The following is a 19,836-nucleotide window of genomic DNA, read 5'->3' as shown; positions in this document are numbered from 1 at the left end:
TCAGTGAACAAATCAAAGGTGAAGCTGCACGGTACACTAAATTTGCCACCAGATGGCAGGATAGTTCCAAAAGTCTGCAGGGAGACCAAGCGTTCTCCAAAACAAATGAACCAGCCATTGTGCTTTCTAATTTAAAAGCAAACTAGTAGAAAATCATTCATATTTTGATGTAATTCCATTTTACTCATTTTATGAGGTAGTCAAGGAGGAAAGAGACTTTAATATGCAGCAATCAATTATGATCCAGGAAGCACCCAATGTGTGATACGGGTTATGGAGGGAAAAGAAAAATCAATCATCTTGTGACCACAGTATTTTAAAGTTAGAAAGGACTTTAGAATCTAGCCACCTCATTTTATAGATAAGGTAACCACTGCCAGGAGATATAAAGAAACTTGGAAAAGGCCACAGTGTTAATAGTAACAATAATTAAACTAAAGTTTTTATTTCTGTCCCAGAGTTCTTTTCACTACCAAGAGTTATCATTATACCTAAAACCCCAAGCCAGTTATTTCTGACCCTATCTGCAAGGTTAAGACTTCAGACACACATACCTCATTTCTTCTCTTCCAATGTATACAGATAAACTATAATAGTAAAACTTGATTTCAACAGCCTTAAGATCTTTAGATTATTAAAACAAAGTAACCAGCCAATAAGACCAAAAAACCCAGCAAAACAAAAGCAGCTACAAATCCAGCAGGCTTAGCTTCTGTCATATTTCACATCAGCAGTCTAAAAGAACATGGTAATAGGACATATTTTCCCACATGAAAGAATTTTTTTTAATAGCTTCAAAATTCTTCAAATATTGTCTCTGGAAAAGCGAAATTAAGAAAACAGTCCCATTTACAACTGCACCAAAAATAATAAAATACCTAGGAATAAACTTAACCAAAGAGGTGAAAGCCCTGTACTCTGAGGACAACACAAATAACTGGAAAGACATTCCACGCTCATGGACTGAGAGAACAAATGTTAACATGTCCATACTGTCCAGAGCAATCTACAGATTTAATTCAGTCTCTACCAAAATACCAACATTTTTTACACAACTAGAAAAATTAGTCCTAAATTTTGTATGGCATCACAACAGACTCTGAATAGCCAGCACAGTCTTGAAAAATAAGAACAAGGGGAGCCTGCATGGATCAGTCGGTTAAGTATCTGCCTCTTGATTTCAGCTCAGGTCATGATCTCACAGTTCCTGAGATCTAGCCCTGCTCAATCTATTTGGGATCTGCTTGGGATTCTCTCTCTCTGTCCCGATCCCCGCTCACACGCGTGTGCTCTTGCTCTCTCAAAATTTACATTTGAAAAAAGAAAAAGAACAGAAGTGAAGGTATCATAATCCCAGATTTCAAGATACACTATAAAGCTGCAGTAAGCAAAACAGTGTGGTACTGGCACAAAAACAGACACATAGATCAATGGAACAGAATAGAGAGCCCAGAAATAAACCCACAATTATATGGTCAATTAATCTTTGACAAAGGAGGAATGAATATACAATGGGAAAAAGACAGTCTCTTCAACAAATCATGCTGGGAAGATTGGACAGCAACATGTGAAAGAATGAAACTGGACCACTTTCTTACACCATACACAAAAACAAACTCAAAATGGATTAAAGATCTAAATGTGAGACCTAAAACCATAAAAATCCTAGGTGACAGCACAGGCAGTAACTTCTCTGACACAGGGCCACAGCAATATTTTTCTAGATATGCCTCCTGAGGCAAGGGAAACAAAAGCAAAAATAAACTATTGGGACTACATCAAAATAAAAAGCTTCTGCACAGCAAAGGAAACAATCAACAAAACTAAAAGACAACCTCCTGAACTGGAGAAGATATTTGCAAATGACATATATCCAATAAAGGTTTAGTATCCAAAATATATAAAGAACTTATACAACTCAACACCCAAAAAGCAAATAATCCAATTTAAAAATGGGTAGAAGACATAAAAAGTAATGACATACAGGTGGCCAACAAACATATGATAAGATGCTCAACATAACTAATCATCGGGGAAATGCAAATCAAAACCACAATGAGATCATCTCACACATGTCAGAATGGCTAGTATCAAAAAAGACAAGAAATATCAAGTGCTGGCGAGGATATGGAGAAAAAGGAACCCTTGTGAATAGTTTGTAGGAATGCAAACTGGTACAGCCACTATGGAAAACCGTATGGAGGTTCTTCAAAAAATTAAAAATAGAATTACCAAATGATCCAGTAATTCCACTACTGGGTATTTACACGTAGAATATGAAAACATTAATTAAAAAAGATATAGGCACTCCTATGTTTACTGCAGCATTATTTACAACAGCCCAATTATGGATGCAGGCCAAGTGTCCATCAATAGATGAATGGACAAAGAAGATGTAGGGTGTGTATATGTATGTATACATATGTGCATGTGTGCATATATGTGCGTGTGTTGTGTATACAATACATACACAACACACACACACATTCATTCTATGGTATGTTACTCAGCCAAAAAAAAAAAAAAAAAAAAAAAGAAAGAATGAAAAGAAAGAAATCAGTCTTTCTCTCACTGACATATCTCACTTAAGCATTATACCCTCTAGATCCATCCATGTTGTTACAAATGGCAAGATCTCATTCTTTTTTATGGCTGAGTACTATTCTAACATATATATGTATAAATATACACATGTATACCACCTTATATGCATGCATGTATGTATACACCATTTTGTGTGTGTATATGTACATATATATACACCACCTCTTCTTTATCCATTCAACCTATTGATAGACACTTGGGCTGTTTCCAAAATTAGAGAAAGAAAAATACCATATGATTTCACTCCTATGTGGAATTTAAGAAACAAAACAAACAAAGAAAAAAAAGTGACAAACGAAAAATCAGACTCAAACTATAGAGAGCAAAATGATGGTTACCAGTGGAGTGGTGGCTGGCAGTGAGATGGGGGAGCTGGGAATGGGTCAAATAGGTGAAGGGAATTAAGAGAACACCTATTGTGATGAGCACTGATGGAGTAATATACAGAATTTTTGAATCTCTATATTGTACACCTGAAACATAACACTGTATATTAATTATACTGGAATTAAAATCTAAAACATTTTTAATAGTAAAAAATCTTTCCTCTGCAAATCTATTTTTTTCTTTATCACTTACAATATAAAAAACTCTACCTATAAAAGCAGTCATTTTATACTATGAAAGTTATATGACATTCGTGAACCACAAATGATGTAGCATTTTAATACACACTTTAAAAAAATAGAATAAAATACCCTACCTAAAATAACCTTTACCATCATCTTCTTTTATTTCTAAAGACACAGAGAATGTAAAGATGTCACTGTCAGGAGTTTGGGGTGCAGCAGCTGCTGAAAGTGGGGTCTGCTTGGCAGAACGGCGGAAGGCAGTAGCAAAACTGTAAAGTATCCGGCTGACCTACAACAGATGTGTTAGGCTGTTATCACAAGAAATAAAATACTTTTATTAAGGCTGAAGGTTACCTGCTTTGTGTATGTGTGGGGAGGGGGAGTAATACATCTTTCCCTCATTGATTTCTTTTGCTAAGTTATCATAACTTGTTAGGCCTAGAAAGCAAACAACATTAAAATGAGAAGGGGTTTTTAAAAAAGAAGTGATTGTGAACAAGAGAAATCCAACTGAAAAATAATTTCCTAAATTGTTAGAGATGATCTGAATATCTTTATTATAAAAAATAATCCTACAAAATTAGCTTTAAAAGAACAGTTTGTTAATGTGTGACTGCTGAAACCAAGATGCCCATTTAAGCCAATCAAGAAGCAGCCCTGGTCTCTGACACTCTCAGCAAGAAGACTATGGTTCCCCAAACTTCTAGTTTCTTTATATTTCAGCCCATCAGGCTGGAATAAATAAAACATTAGCACAGAATTTCATTTGGCTTTTAAGTGACCATAATAAACACTACAATAACTTCAACACAGTGAGGGTACAGGTGAAGTTTCATTTGCAGACAGTTCTCGTAAGGACTTACAGCTTCTTGTATTTCGCACCGGAAGACGTGTATTCTGAAGAGCTCTGCATTGTAATGACTTTCAGTGAAAGCGAAACAGTCACTCTCAGGAGTTCCATCATGCCCTCTGACACAGAACAGGATTTTGTAGATAGGGTAGTTTGCTATTTCAGTGTTTGTCTGAGGATCTAAGAGTCTGTTTGGTTAAAAAAAACATATAAAGAGCTTAGAGGGATTATGGACTATTTTCACTGTTATCCATATTATGATTCAAGACTCCCCTTTCTATCAAGATCATATAAACCATTTTTGGTATGCTAATTATATTAATTTTTAGTCTTGATAAATAAGTCATATGTGGATTACTGAAGTTATTAATACATAATTCCACAGTACTAAAACCTATATAATCTTATACTTTTAGAGAGGCAATCAGAAAGACATAAACAATAAGTACATGTTTCTTATATAGTCTGTATGTAAATAAAGACTAGATCAATGGGTAAATTAGAGTACCAAAATGAATCATTAAAGCTGTGCTTTTCATTACCTCCTAAAAAATAACCTAATCTTCTTTCTTATTTAAAAAAATAGGGGTGCCTGGGTGGCTCAGTCGGTTAAGCAACCGACTTCAGCTCAGGTCATGATCTCACGTTCCATGAGTTCGAGTCCCACATCGGGCCTGCTTCTGATTCTGTATCTCACTCTCTCTCTGCCCCTCCCCTGCTCATGCTGTCTCTCAAAAATAAACAAACATGAGAAAAAATTAAAATAAAATAAAACAAAATAAAATAAAAAATAAAATAAAAAACTGGGGCGCCTGAGTGGCTCAGTCGGTTAAATGTTCGACTTTGGCTCAGGTCCTTGAGTTTGAGCTCCACGTCGGGCTCTGTGCTGACAGCTCAGAGCCTGGAGCCTGCTTTGGATTCTGTGTCTCCCTGTCTCTCGCTGCCCCTTCCCTGCTCACATTCTCTCTCTCTTTCAAAAATAAACATTAAAAAAAAAATTTTTTTTTAAAGAATAAAAAACTGGGGTGCCTGGGTGGGTCAGTTGGTTAAGCATCCAACCTCGGCTTGGGTCATGATTTCATGGTTCAGGGGTTCAAGCCCCACATCAGGCTCTGTGCTGATAGCTCAGAGCCTAGAGCCTGGAGCCTGCTTTGGATTCTGTGTCTCCCTCTCTCTCTGTCCCTCCCCTGCTTATACTCTGTCTCCCTTTTTCTCAAAAATAAAATAAACATTAAAAAAAAAAAAGAATAAAAAACCTGCTGTGCTGGGGCACCTGCCTGGGTGGTTCAGTGGGTTAGGTGTCCACCTCTTGGTTTCAGCTCAGGTCATGATCTTGCGGTTTTGTCAGTGCGAGCCCTGTGTCAGGCTCTGCACTGACAGCATGGAGCCTGCTTGGGATTCTCTCTCTCTCCTTTTCTCTCTGCCCCTCCTCCACTCGTATCGCCTGTCTCTCTCAAAATAAATAAATAAACTTAACAAAAAAAAAAAAAACTGATGTGCTTTCTCATAATGAAACATGTTCTTCTGATTCATGGCAAATAAGAGAGACTGTACAAAACGTTAATATCTACAAAAAAGATAATTACTAGAATCAAAGGACATCATTACGAAAATCAAAGATGTGTCATTCACTCAAAAATGTATTGGTTCAATAATACTTCTGTGATACCTACAACATTCCAGGCTCTGCCCTGGACAATGAGGACATAAATATGAAAGGAATGAAAAGAAACGGCAATTTCAACACTGAATGGGCAAGGCCATGGATGGGGAAACCCCAGGGGTCCCTGTGTGTAATGCAAACACATAGGAAGGGAACCCAATTCACATTCAAAGGCACTGTGATAAGATAAAAACTTTGAAAACATAGGGCAAGAGAAATTGCTTTTGCATATTTATAGAATTAAAATATATCAGAACAAAGTATAACTTCAGTTGGGCATGACTACTGACTAAGAAGCATACAGAAATGAGAGCTGAACAAATTTTACTGAAAGTTTCACATTAGGGGTGCCTGGGTGGCTTAGTTGGTTAAGCGTCTGATTCTTGTTTTCAGCTCAGGTCACCATCTCACGGTTTGTGAGAGCCATGTTGGGCTCTGTGCCGACATTGTGGAACCTGCTTGGGATTCTCTCTCTCCCTCAAAATAAACAGACATTAAAAAAAAAAAGTTTCACATTAATAAATACCATTAAAATTAGGATTTGTGAGTCTAAGTGCAATGGTTCTTTAAAAACTCAAAAGAAGAATTATACATGCAGATAAATGAAATATTAAATATTAAGTAACCTACTATTATCCACATATAGGTACAATTCTACTACCATGAAAACCCAAAATGCTTCTGGGGGCACAGAAACAGATATTCTCATACAATGCTGATAAAAATACAAAACAGATCAATAGTTCTAGATGGCTATTTGGCATTGTATCAAAAACAATGAAAATGGGGAAACCTTTTGACTCAGTAAGTCTACTTCTAGGAATTTATCCTAAGGAAATTTCAAACATACAAAAATTTAGCTCAAACATAACTATTTATAGGAGAATTATAGGTAAAGCACTTACGTACCCATTTAATAAAAGCTTAATATTAGCCATTATTAGTACTTTTCTCATTAAAAACAACAACAACAACACTAAAATGTCTAATATAAAAGATTGGTTCTTTTTTTTGTTTTTGTAAGACTATATTTTTTTAAGCAATCTCTACACCCAATGTAGGGCTCAAACTCACAGCCCGGAGATCATGAGTTCCACACTCCACCAACTAAGCCAGACAGGTGCTCCAGAGACTGGTGATTTCTAAATAATCCATCATATACCATCACAAATTTACTGATATGTAAAGAGATTCATAATATAAAACTAATTGAAGAAAGGGGTGCCTACGTGGCTCAACTGGTTAAGCATCCACCTTTGGCTCAGGTCATGATCTTGTGGTGAGTTGGAACCCTGCATCGGGTTCCGTGCTGACAGCTCAGAGCCTGGAGCCTGCTTCCGATTCTGTCTCTCCCTCTCTGCCCCTACCCAGCTCACGCTCTGTCTCTGTCTCTCAAAAATAAATAAATAAATTTTTAAAAATAAAAAAAAAATTTAAAAAAGTGTTGATTCTGATAATGTTAATATTATTGATTCTAATATGTTCAGTTAGATTCAATATTAAACTTCTTACTGAACTAATGTGTCAAGCTAGTATTTGTATGGTGGAACAGGGAAAATATAAATAAATTTATTAGGCATATTTTCAGGCCAACATATTTTAATTAATCCCCAAACATTTAAATTTTTAATGTACTACACATAATTGGCATGGGGAAATGTATATAAAAAAACTGTTCTAATGAGTGACTAATTTGCACAAGTATCACAATCCCTGGAAGACAAGATAACACAAGTGCCAGAAGAATGAAACATTATATGAATAAGAAGTTATGTATTTTGTTCATTATTATTTCTAAATCTATAGGTCAGAAATCTGATCCAATGGTACAAACATTTCAGGAAGCTGGTCTTACCTCACGGTTCCTTCAGATACATTCGGCACCGAAAGGGTTACATCTAGTGAAATCTGACACTGGCTTCTTAAGATGGACATCATCCTTAATGCTTCCACTTCACTCCTGGGAGCATTTACTGAGGCACAGCCTAAATAAGTTAGTTTGCTGAAAACTACACTGTCCTCATCAGCCACTGGTGTGAAAGGACTTGACCCTTCGGAATCTGAAAGAAATGTTAATAGAGGGTTACTTTCATTCTGATATTTTGTTGACATGAACACCAAGTAAAAATCTACAGGTTACATTTAGGTTCTACAATAAGGTACTAATGAGATAATATTTCATTGCCCCACAATAAATGCCCATTGAAGTCAGAAATTTCATATTAAAACTCTGTCACTGACACCAAAATTTTTAGGAATTGCTTTACTGTTAATCCCAAATTTAAAATGTGATCTGAGGTTAGATCTGATTTGTATTTCTGCCTCTTCTAATTTTTTTTGACTTTATAATTTGTATTTAAGTAAAAAAATAACATTTAATATTTTATCACTCTGAAAAATCCTATCTCTGTCTTTCTGATCTGCACTGCTTTATTTCTCTCATTCATCATCTTAGCCACTTTATTATGTTTTCTCAATGGCCCTGCTTTCCCTTTCCCAACAAAGCTCTACAGTTTTAACACTCTACTTTCCCAGTGAGCCTTTATAACTGCCCTATTCCTCCTCTGTGGTGCCTTTTGCCTCCCTTTTTCAACCTGGCAACTACTCCCAAAGAGCTTTTCAGGCCTGGAACAAGTATCTCTTCCCAAGCATTATTCTTCCACATCTCCAACACTGTACTCAAATTCTTTCTTTCTTGGAAAAATCTTGAAACATTCTGAAATAAGACGACCTCAATGTCATTTAACTACTGTTATCTCTTTGATATAAATGATACACATTTAGAGGGAAATCAGAATGGTACAGATACCTACCCCTCACACAACCCCTTAAATCTAAAATCTGAAGATTCTAGAAAACACATAATGTTTTTTGCCTGCTCTGAATCAAACCTAGTATAGGGTGGACACTCACATAATAAAAACATTAACCTTCAGTAAAGCAAGCAATGCAGCAATCCTAACCTCCTTGTCCAGGTCTCACTGGCAAGCTCATCTCTGGTTTTTGGAGGCCTACTAATGGCACAGGGTTAATGGTGGATGAAGCTGAGAGTTGGTTAGAAAGAGGTCCATCTCCTTCACCATCCAGTTGTGACCTTTCCACAAGTTCTTTGTCCCCTGGCTGGTCGTCCATTGGAGGATCCATCAGAACATCTGCTAGCTCTTTTTGCAGCTGCTGTTCACTTCCATTCCCTATAATCTAAGGGTCACAAATACATGCAATCATCAAAGTGTGAAAGACAGGCCAGTACTAATTCAAATGGGTCCACATTCTAGAGATCGTCAGCATTTCTTTTGATACAAAGATATCTTCTGAATGTTTTTTAAAAACAGAATAAATCAAGATCTGCAGTAAGAGCTGCAGCTGCTCCCTTAATACATACAGTTTTTCATGAAAAAGTGTATAGTGAATTTGAGAGTAATGCCCGGAAATGTATGTGATAGTCTGTCAATGTTATTAGAAATGGATAAAGGGGCATTAAGGAAGACACTTGTTGGGTGAATCACTGGATTCTACTTCTGAAATCATTATTGCACTATATGCTAACTAACTTGGATGTAAATTTAAAAAAATTTTAAATAAAATTATGGCGATAAAACAGAAGTTTTCTACAGTGTCCTCAACTAGCAATGAAAATATTCATAATTTTATTTCTCTGCTGAGAAATAACACTGCTAATGGGATTATCTTTAGGGGCTTCGCTCATCCTTAAGAAAAAGGGAAAATGTGTTCGCTTGCAAAGTTATCATAGAAACAGACTTAGTAGGTAATAAATTTTCACATGTATTTTACCATTCCTACTATAAATAAGTCTAAGGAAGGCTTCTCTGATATTAACAGTTTCTTTGAGACACCTGAATAAAGCTTGTACATATAAAATGGCCCTGAGCAACAGAAGCACTCCATTTCAGTAATGTCAAGTATTTATTTGTCTAGAGTCATGATGGTTTATTATTAGTTGCTCAACAAGGAAGTAATGCTTTCCAATGCTAAGGAAAACCACAAGTGACAAAACCCAGCAATGTCACTAAATGCTTATTCAAGAAACACTAAAAAAAATTTTAACAAAGGAATTAATTTAGGAAAAGTCATAATCAAAAAAGGGGGCTGATTTAGGAGGGTTTCTGAAGACTAAACCTGACAAAAAGTTAAAATGGGTGGGGCTATGAGATTGTTACAGAGAATGAGGTCTTCTCAGTAAAATCAACACAGAAGTTAGGAAGAAAATGTCAATAATAACAGACACCTCTGGACTACCAAAGAACCCTGTTCAAACATAGTTTTATAACCCTATAAGCTTCAAGTTCCTTTGGCTATAAATTATAATTGAGAAACAAACAGTTTTAAATCTTTTTTTGCTGACATTTCCCAAGGAAATTTAACATGTCAGCTACTCTTGCCTTAGAAATAAAGGCCAGACAAGTGTTCAGCCTCTTGGCTTCGGTTACAATGTTTATTTCCGTGAATTTCATTTTATGTTAACAGTCACTGCTAATGGAACTAAAAAGCAGGTCAAGTAATTGTAATTCTTTGTTCTGCCTGATCTTACACATCCAAGTGCAATCAAATTTCTTTTTTCAGAAGTTCTACTTTCACAAGTTTTTAAACCATCTGAAAAACAAACCACAGCTTAGTTCCAATTAGCCTCTTATTCTTTCAGAACTGGAGAAGAATTACTATATCACCTGCAGTAAATAAAAGATGGTCTATTTGATAGTCTGTTTTCCAAGGGGAGAGAAAGAACATACATAAGTAGTAGTTACAGCTTCCTAAACACAGATGGAGAAAAGATATTCAATTCCATGTTTAGGTAATTAGTAATTATAACTGGGGAAGCCATCACTAAAAGAGCAAACTAAATCAAAGAGAAGACATTTTACATATTATGAAGTACTATTTTGTTCTTTGGTATACAGGGTAATTAAACTCAAGTTTTCTGCTGGATAGACTGCGTACATTTTCATATTATTTGACAATAACAAAAATATACCTAACCCTGAGAGAAAACATGTTTATATGTTTGTATTTTGTGTTTACACATGTTCATCTTGCATTCTTCTCTCATTTATAAAATCTATAAACATAAGAACTGTGTTCCATTTCCTTAACTCTTCCTTAAGGACTAGGAAAAAGAAATGTTCACATGCAAACATGTGATTTTTAAAAGCTGCTTAAAAATAGCAATGCAACATATGCTTTGGATAATTAGGTCCAAGACAGTACTCAACAATTTTGTTAGATCATTTGTGAACCTTCAATTTAATTTCAGAATTACTGTCTGTGACATTACAATACACATACTTAAACCAATTAAGCTTTTTGTTTTTTTATTAAAAGAATTTTTTTTTATTAAGTAATCTCTATGCCCAACATGGGGCTTGATCTAATGACCCTGGTATCAAGAGCAGTACGCTCCACTGACTGAGCCAGCCAGGTACCCTGTTGTTTTCTTTCTAAAGACAGTCTTCCCTGGGCTTATCTGGGAAATAATTCACAATGACTTTCAAGGCTCTCAAACTCTGACATGCATCAGAATCACGTGGAGAACTTTTATGATGCAAAGTGTTGGGCCCCAAATGAATTCCAATTCAGTAATTCTGAGTGGACCTGATAATGTGTATTTTTTAAAAATTTCCAGGAGATAGTGATACTGCTAGTCTGGGGACCACAGTCTTAAGAATCAACCTTAGGTTAATGGTTCTTAACCATGACTCTATAGTATAATTACTAATATTACCAGGAGGCATTTTAAAATTCAAATATTTGCTCCTTCCTCCCTCCCCTCACCTCCCACCTTAGTAGAGCCTGGCTGGGCATATGCATTTTGAAGAACCTCCACAGGTTATTTACAAAACAGGTGGCAGGCCAGATTAGGCCATCAGACTATAGTTTGTTGACCTCTGGTATTGATGAATAGCTTAAATAAACCAACAACCGCTTATTGCTAGACTTCTTGTTATTAACACAAAATAAACCCACCATAAGCAGGGTTTTTCTGTTCCTTGCTGCCAAGAGCATTCTTAACAGATAACACAATCATCTCTAAAACAGATGTAGCTTCAGGTAAAGTAATCAACACACTGCAATATTAGTAAAGGGCAGACATACAGATCAGTGGAACAAAACAGAATCCAGAAATAGACTGACATATATATGACCAATTGGTTTCAACAAAGATGGCAAGGTAATTCAATGGAGAAAGGTAATAAATGGTGTTAGAACAATTAGCCTGACATCCATACCTATGTAAAGACATGAATCTTAGCTAATACTTCACATCATATACAAAAATTAATGCAAAATGGGTCACAATCTAAATGCAAACCCTGAAACTATATAACCTACAGAAGAAAAACAAAGGAGAAAATCTATGAAAATCCTGAGACACAAAGATTTCTTACAATACAAAAAGTAGCATAAAAAAATGATAAAACACGCTTTATCAAAACTAGAAACTTCTACTCAAAAGACACTACTAAGAGAATGAAAACACAAGCCACAGACTTGGAGAATATACTTGCAAATCATGTTTCTGATGAAGGATTTATACCCAGAATACATCTACCCAGAATATCTCATAACTCATTAAGGAAACAAGCAACCCAATTTAAAAAATGGGCATTTTCACCAAAAAAAGTATGAAGGTGGCAAACAAGCACGTGAAAGAAACTCAATTCATTAGCCAGTAGAGAAACTGAAACCACAATAGGATGCCTCCATACACCTAATAAGATTGGCTAAAATTAAAAACAAGACAATACTGAGAATACCAAGAATTCGCAAAGATGCATGACAACTGAAAACCTTGGGTATTTACCCAAAGAAAATTAACACCTGTGCCTCTTTGTGCATGTTTATAGCAGTATTGATAATCACCAAAAACTGACTATAAATGTTTATCAACTGCTTAGTGCATAAACTGCCATATAGCTATATAATGGCTTACTACTCAGCAGTAAAAAGGAATGAATTATTAATACACACAATAACATGGATTATTCCAAGTAAAAGACGCCAGACACAAAAAACTCCATCATACCGTAAGGTTCCATTTATATGGAATTCCGGAAAAGGCAAACTATAGCGATGGAAATCAGATCATTGGTTGTCAGGGGCTAGGAAGGAGATGAGAGGATTCACTAAAAAAAAAGTACAAAGGAACTTTCTGGAATAGTAAAAATATTCTGTATCTTAATTGTGGTGGTTGTCATGTAAGAGTTTATATTCACTACAGCTTATAGAACTATACACCTAAAAGGGCTGCATATTACTGTGTGTAAACTTTAACTCAATAAACTTAAAATAGAAAAGGGATATTGATAGTGGGGAAGGCTATGCATTTGTGGGAGCAGGGATTATAGAAGTAATCTCTGTACTTTGTTTTGCTGTGAACCTAAAACTGCGCTAAAAAATAAAGTCTGTTTTTTAAAAATTAGAAAAAAAAAAGTGGTTTCTACAAAAAAAGAACAAAAGTATTTACTTTTTTCTATTGCATCCCAAAAGATATTCATCCAGGGTTCTGTTTTTGGCAATAACCTTATTTTACAGGCTCTCCTGTGGCCACCTCATCTATGGCCAATGATATACAAACAATCCCTAATATATACCTACAACCCCTTCCTTAGCTCCCTACTGGAGAGAATTCTTCAGGTAGATATTCCAGACTTAGTGTGTCAAACTTAACTCACTGTCCGATCCTCCTTCTGTATTCTTTTTATTTTTTAAAGTAAGCTCTACGCCATTGTGGGGCTCAAACTCACGACCCCAACATCAAGAGTCACATGCTCTACAGACTGAGCCAGCAAGGCGCCACCCTTGCTTTGTTGTTGCTTTGTTGTTGTTGTTGTTGTTTTAAATCAGTGAATTGTAATACTATCCACTTAGTGAGCCTATGAAGAGCACAATCACCCGTCACTCCTCTCATTCCCACAATACTCACAAAGCTTACTGATCCTTGCTCACTTGTGCATTTCTTCCACCCTCTATGTAGGTAATACCACAGGACAGCTTCTTTCATTTTACATAAGTCTACTGGAAAGGTAAGAGTTTCCCTGCCTTCTTTCTTTCTCCCCTCTGATCTGTCATATGGCCATTCAAGTTACAATTGCAAACCTTAGTTCTGATCAAACCCTTCCATGTTTCCTCAATTTCCATAAGATAAAGCCCAAATTTGTAACTATATTCTATGAATTTTTCACAACTCTGCCCAATTTATGCTTTCATCTCTTACCAGACACGTCAAATTACTCAACTTCCCTAAGACATATCATAAACTTTCAAGCATCAAGACTCTATAGACTGTTCCCTTTCCTAGAAAGTCCTCTTCTCCTTCTCCTTTCTGTTAAGAACAAGCTTAAATTCTGTTACCTCCTCTGGGAAATCTTAACCCCACTATATGGGGTTTAATTAGTCCCTCCTTAGGGAGTGCTACCATATGAGCATACATGTTTTATAGAACCAGACCTTGAACCAGTCTGGATTAGGTGGCAGGGATTGCTTCTTAAGGTATCTTTACATTATTCCCAAAGCTTTGGATAGATTCACTGCACAGTGTACCTGCAATATAGGTTTACTGAAATGAGTTTTATAAATGCAAAGAATAGAAGCCAAAGTAGTATTATTTTACCAATTTTGATACTGGATACTCTACAGATTTTGAGTTATAAAAAATGAAATCTGAATGCTTTATTTTAGCTTTGTTTACTTAAATACAACAAAAACAAAGCATCATTTTCTATTATTCAGAGAATCATTAAAGGTTTAACATTTACTAAGAATACTGGGCAAGACCAATTAGCATGCTACAAAACAATTTTATTTTGAAGCCCAACAAAGACTTCTAACTTAACAGAAATATAAAAATAAAAAAAGCAAAGCAGGTATGTATGGATAAATCAATGGTCATATTCAGATTTATGTTCATCTCTGTGTAAACTAGATTAAGAGGAGGAGGGGAGAATACTTTAAGAAATAGTCCTGAATTGAGGGGAAAAAAACCCAATAAATATAAAGTAGCCAATTTAGCAGCTACTGTAAACGCAGACATAAATGTTTGTAAGGACAGAGACTGCATGGCAAGTGATTTATTCATAATTCTGCTTATAAAGCAGGGTGGTAGTAAAAACAGTGGGCACAAGAGCTGGCTTATGGCACAACTCCAGAGTCACCATTCACATATAGACCATGTGAACAGCAGCCTGTACTTAAATCCTGGGCTCCACGGTAAGAGCTGAATTTGGGACATGGCTCTGATACTAACTGTTGGCTGTGGGCAAATTACCCTCTGGGAGCCACAACTGCCTCATCTCTAAAATGAAAGTGTTAATATCTATCTCATAGGACTGTCATGTCATGAGGATTCAATGATACAATAATAATATGCTTACTGGGCATTTATTATTTATAATTAAGGCATTATATATGATTTTTACAGGGATTATCTCATTTCTACATCACAGTACCTGTCAATTAGTAAGCATACAATTAGTATCACTTTCAGCTTTTATTTTTAAAGATTTTATTTTTTTAAAGTTTATTTATTTTCAGAGACAGCATGAGCAGGAAGGGGCAGAGAAAGAGAGACAGAGAGTCCCAAGCAGATTCTGCGCTGTCAGCATAGAGCCCAATGTGGGGCTCAATCTCAGGAACCATGAGATCATGACCTGGGCCAAAATCAAGAACCGGACACTTAACCAACTGAGCCACCCAGGCACCTCTTAAATATTTTATTTTTAAGTAATTTCTACACCCAACGTAGGGCTTGAACTCACAACCCTGAGATCAAGAGTCACATGCTCCACCAAATGAGCCAGCAGGCAACCCCCACTTTCAGCTATTTCTAAATAAATTCTGACCCACCTTCTGGAGAGGAGGTTTGAAAAACCAAGTAACAACAACAACAACAAGAAAAAAAAAAAGCAGTTCTTCCACTTTCCATTATCCAGAGAAAACTAAGAACACACCTACTATTTATGTGTAAGACCCATTACTGAAGTAACACTTGTCCTTTCTAAATGTATCAAATAAAAGTAATAATTTATAGGGTAGAATTGGCTACAGGTCTATTTCCTTAAGAGCAAAACTGCATTTATAGAAGCAAAGGACAAAACGTTTCAAAGGCAAAAGCCAGAGTCATTTCCTGGTGTTAATGTTCTACTTCTAACTTTATAGCCCGTTTCCGTTCTCTGCAACAATACCAACTAGGCACCACTTGATTTGACAGTTATCCAAAGCTACGTTAGGCAGTTTGGGATCTTTTTCCAGTAGAGATTTTGTCTTAGGAAATGCATGCTTATGAAATGACAGTGTGCACTTGAGATATCCACAGATGTTGAGAAAATTAAAGACAAATTCCTGATGATCTACAGTTCCCACTACTTGTGTCAGACTGCAATGAAAATAGAAGTGAAAATGGTTCAGACTGAGTAATTTTACTCAGCTTCAGTGTAAAAGCTAAGGCATCTTGAAACAAGTACATAAATCTCAGTTTTACCAGAAAGCAAGGCACAAAAGAACCAGAAGTCCCATTTGGATACTGGAAAGTATTGTTAATGACTTCAAACCCACTCACATACTCATTCTGCGATCTTTGATAAATCACTGAATTTCCTTGTGTCATTTATAAATTGCAGCTGTTCTGGCTATCCATCTTTTTATCTTACTGCATGAAGGAAGGACCAGAGAAACAACCTAAAATTATCATTAGGAATTACTAACATTAACTTAAAAAGGGAAAGAGAAGGAACAGCACCTTGTAAATTCATCCTGAAAAGTTAAGAAAGACCCAAAATATTTATGATTGTGTTGATAAATAATAGGATTATGACTGGGTTTTATTTACGTCTCATACTGTCTGAATTTTATGTATAAAGCAGACATTATTTTTATAATTAGAGAAAACAAATAACAGAAAGTCCATTTGGGAGAAAAAAGGAAAGCAAGCACGTTCAATTCTACTGTATGCAGTGATCATAACCCTAGGCCTTTTTCAAGCCTGTTGATTTTTCTACATTTCACAGACTCACTTCTTTGAGTAATTCTTAATCATTCTTTAAGGTTTTGCTAAATTGTTACCTACTCTATGAAACCTTTCTTCGCTTTAATAGGCAATAATTATGTTCTCATATAAATCTGCTCTTATCTATATTCTGGTACTTGATGAATTTTATAATGACATAGTTCCTTATGTGTCTCCCCACCATCATCCTGATCCCCTTAATTAAACTGTGTGTTCATGGTTCAGTTACTCTGTTTGCTGAATAAAAGACCTACATTAGAGGACAAGATCACCTGATACTAAAGCAAGTAATATCAGATACAAAGTCAGAAAATTAGTTTAGGCAATGCTAAGTGAGAAGGGGTGACTTCTTTATCAGCTATTTCAATACAGGTTGGCAACTTCTTTCCAACTAAAATAATGTTTGGTGGATTTTTCAAGAAGAAAAAGATTAAAAAATTCTCTAACTGAACTTTTCACCGAAGAAGTATTGGCTCATCAATGTACTCCCAACCAAGATTTATAGAGTATCTTTGATTAAGAGCTAAGGGTATAATATTCCTACACAAGAGGAGTCAGGTAGAGAAAATACAACATGTTCTGAATTTATGAAAGTTTTCCGATTTTGATGTGAATTGTCAAAACACTTTATGAAGATAAATACCTGTGTTTTTTATAACTACATCATCATATAAAGCTCTTCTTTAAAGGGCTTAACTAAAGCATTACCTTCTCCAAGAAGCTTTCCCAGACTCCTCCCCCAAGCTGAGACAAGTTTCCATCCTTTGTTCTATAGCACCCTTTGTTAATCTCTACCGTAGCATTTATCTAACTGCATTAATGTTGAAAATTAAAAATATAGCCACAGTATCTCTACAGCTCCTCCATCAAGAGATATAGTCTATTTCCTGGATTGGCCCTGTGACTTGCTGTGATCAATACAATGTGGCAGAAGTGACACCATGTAATTTGTAAGCCTTAACCTTAAAAGATACCTTATAGCTTCCACATCTGTCCTAGGACCACCATGCTGCCGTGACGAAGTCTGAGATGAAAGACTACAGGAAAAGACTCAGCCATCCCAATTAAGCTCAGTCTTCAGCCAATGTATCAATTGAATGAAGTTATATGAACCAAAACAAGACCAGCAAAACAACCCACTCAATGCATAAAATCATTAAAAATTAATAAACTGTTTTAAGCCACTCAGTTCTGAGATCTGAGGTAGTTTGTTACAAAGCAAAGACTACTACAATCCACTGCAACAAGAATCTGAACTGTCATCTACCCTAAGCTTTAGCATCTGCTTATATATATCTACCCTAAGCTTTAGCATCTGCTTATATATATAAGCAGGAACCATGTCCAATTGATCTCTATTCTCATTCACCCTTTAAAGAGCTTCTCTTTGTCTGTGATATTCTGCAGTTTCACTGTCACCCTTTTTTTTTTTTTAGTTTATTTTTTCACTTTGAGAGAAAGTGGAGGAGGACCAAAGAGAGGGAGAGACAGAATCCCAAGCAGGCTCTGTGCTGTCAGTGCAAAGCCTGCTGTGGACCTCAAACCCACAAAACACTAGGTCATGACCTGAGCTGAGATCAAGAGTTGGAGGGTTGCTTCACAGACTGAGCCACCCAGGTGCCCCCACTGTCATCCTGATTGGGACTCACTCTGTTTCTTGAAGCTGATCTGTATCTTTTATCACTTGTGGAAAATATTCAGCTATTATCTCAAGTTATTTCCTTTTCTCCCACTCTATTCTATTTTCTGAGTAATTTCCTCAGGTTGATTTTGCAGGTACTTGATTTTCTCTTCAACCATGTCTAATCTACTATTTAACACATCAGTTGTACCTTTACTTGCTCTGATTTTCATGAAGTTTGCTTGGTCTTTTATTAAATTTTTAAATAATTTTGTTCTATCCTAATATTTTCAAATTTTTCTTTAAATTTTCAATCATTTAAATCATATCTATCTTAAAGTTACAGCTAATAATTCAAATGCGCAAGTGTTGGTGAGATTTGATCCTGCTGGGGTTTGCCTACTCTGGGTCTTTGTAAATTTTGGAATGTTTGATATTCTGTATCAAAGTTATCTGTAGAAATACCATGCAGCCTAGGTGGCAAGCATGTCCCTCCAGATAGTTCTGCAATTGATTCTGTCAGGAGCCCTGAGAGTATTACCAACCCAGGAACATGCAGGTAGTATAAATTCAAATCTCAAATACCTGAAGGCAAGCCCACTGGAACAAGTTATCAACAAGACTCCCCTCTAAACCTGTGCCCAACCTAAAATATATAAGCTTCCTTATTTTCTTCCTATGACTATAAACAAGTTATTTTTTCCAAATCTATCCTTTCAGTTAGCCTGAAGGTGTTATATAAGGAAATCTCAGTTCCAACACCCCTCTCTGTAAAACCCAAAGCTTTATCTCTTCTCCAATTTAGTCAAAACCCAAGCCCACTGATCATAAAGCAGCAAATTCCCCCAGTACGGACCCAGTGCCAGCATATATGTATAGTTCTGGCTTTCAGTGTCCCTCTTTGCTATTATTCTTTCAAGATTACTTTCTTGTGAATATAGCTATGAAAGGTATTTGTTATATTTCATCCAGCTCTCCTAAATATTTCGTACTAGGACATTTTTAGGTTTTCTAGGTCATCATAGTTCCAAAAATGGGGAGTTCTCAACTTCGGTGCCTAAAAACAGCATTTGGTGGATTACTAGCTATCAACTGAATAATTCAACAAAACACTCAATTAGGACTTTTGGGGTGGATGAATGACAGACTTTTAAATGTATTTTTCTGGAGTGTTATATGAAGGTGATGAATCACTAAATTCTACTCCTGAAAACAAAATTATACTATATGTTAACTACCTAGAATTTAAATAAAAATTTGGGGAAAAAATGTATTTTCTAAATCCAATGCAATTTTACAATCTAGTAGTGGCTGAGACAACGGTTTTAAAAAGAGTCATCCGCATCACTGAGCAACACGTTTGCAGTAATCCTATTATACTTGACTTTGATGAAAATATCAAAGATTCAACAATAATTCTATTACTTCTCCACTTACCATTTCTACATACAGTAAACCAATATACTGTCCAGATGTACTGAAAATACATGGAAATACATACAGGAAACA

General features: G+C 35.9%; 1 protein-coding gene across 5 annotated transcripts in view; it reads right to left on the bottom strand.

Annotated features, from left to right (window-relative positions):
* The window catches only part of RABGAP1 (RAB GTPase activating protein 1), a 177,838-nt gene that overhangs the window by 120,651 nt on the left and 37,351 nt on the right, over positions 1-19,836 (bottom strand). For all 5 annotated transcript variants that reach the window (XR_013551668.1, XM_060608737.3, XM_060608738.3 and 2 more), the window contains 4 exons: positions 8,653-8,887; positions 7,545-7,749; positions 4,040-4,214; positions 3,308-3,465 (listed from right to left, as the gene is read on the bottom strand). Coding sequence is in view for 4 of the 5 variants with exons in the window: in XM_060608737.3 (XP_060464720.1) it covers positions 3,308-3,465; positions 4,040-4,214; positions 7,545-7,749; positions 8,653-8,887 (773 nt within the window). In the remaining variant the exon portion in view is untranslated. The remainder of the gene's footprint in view (positions 1-3,307; positions 3,466-4,039; positions 4,215-7,544; positions 7,750-8,652; positions 8,888-19,836) is intronic.

Source organism: Panthera onca, chromosome D4, assembly GCF_046562875.1.
Source record: "Panthera onca isolate mPanOnc1 chromosome D4, mPanOnc1 haplotype 2, whole genome shotgun sequence".
NCBI lineage: Eukaryota > Metazoa > Chordata > Mammalia > Carnivora > Felidae > Panthera > Panthera onca.
This window is presented reverse-complemented; position numbering and strand designations above follow the sequence as displayed.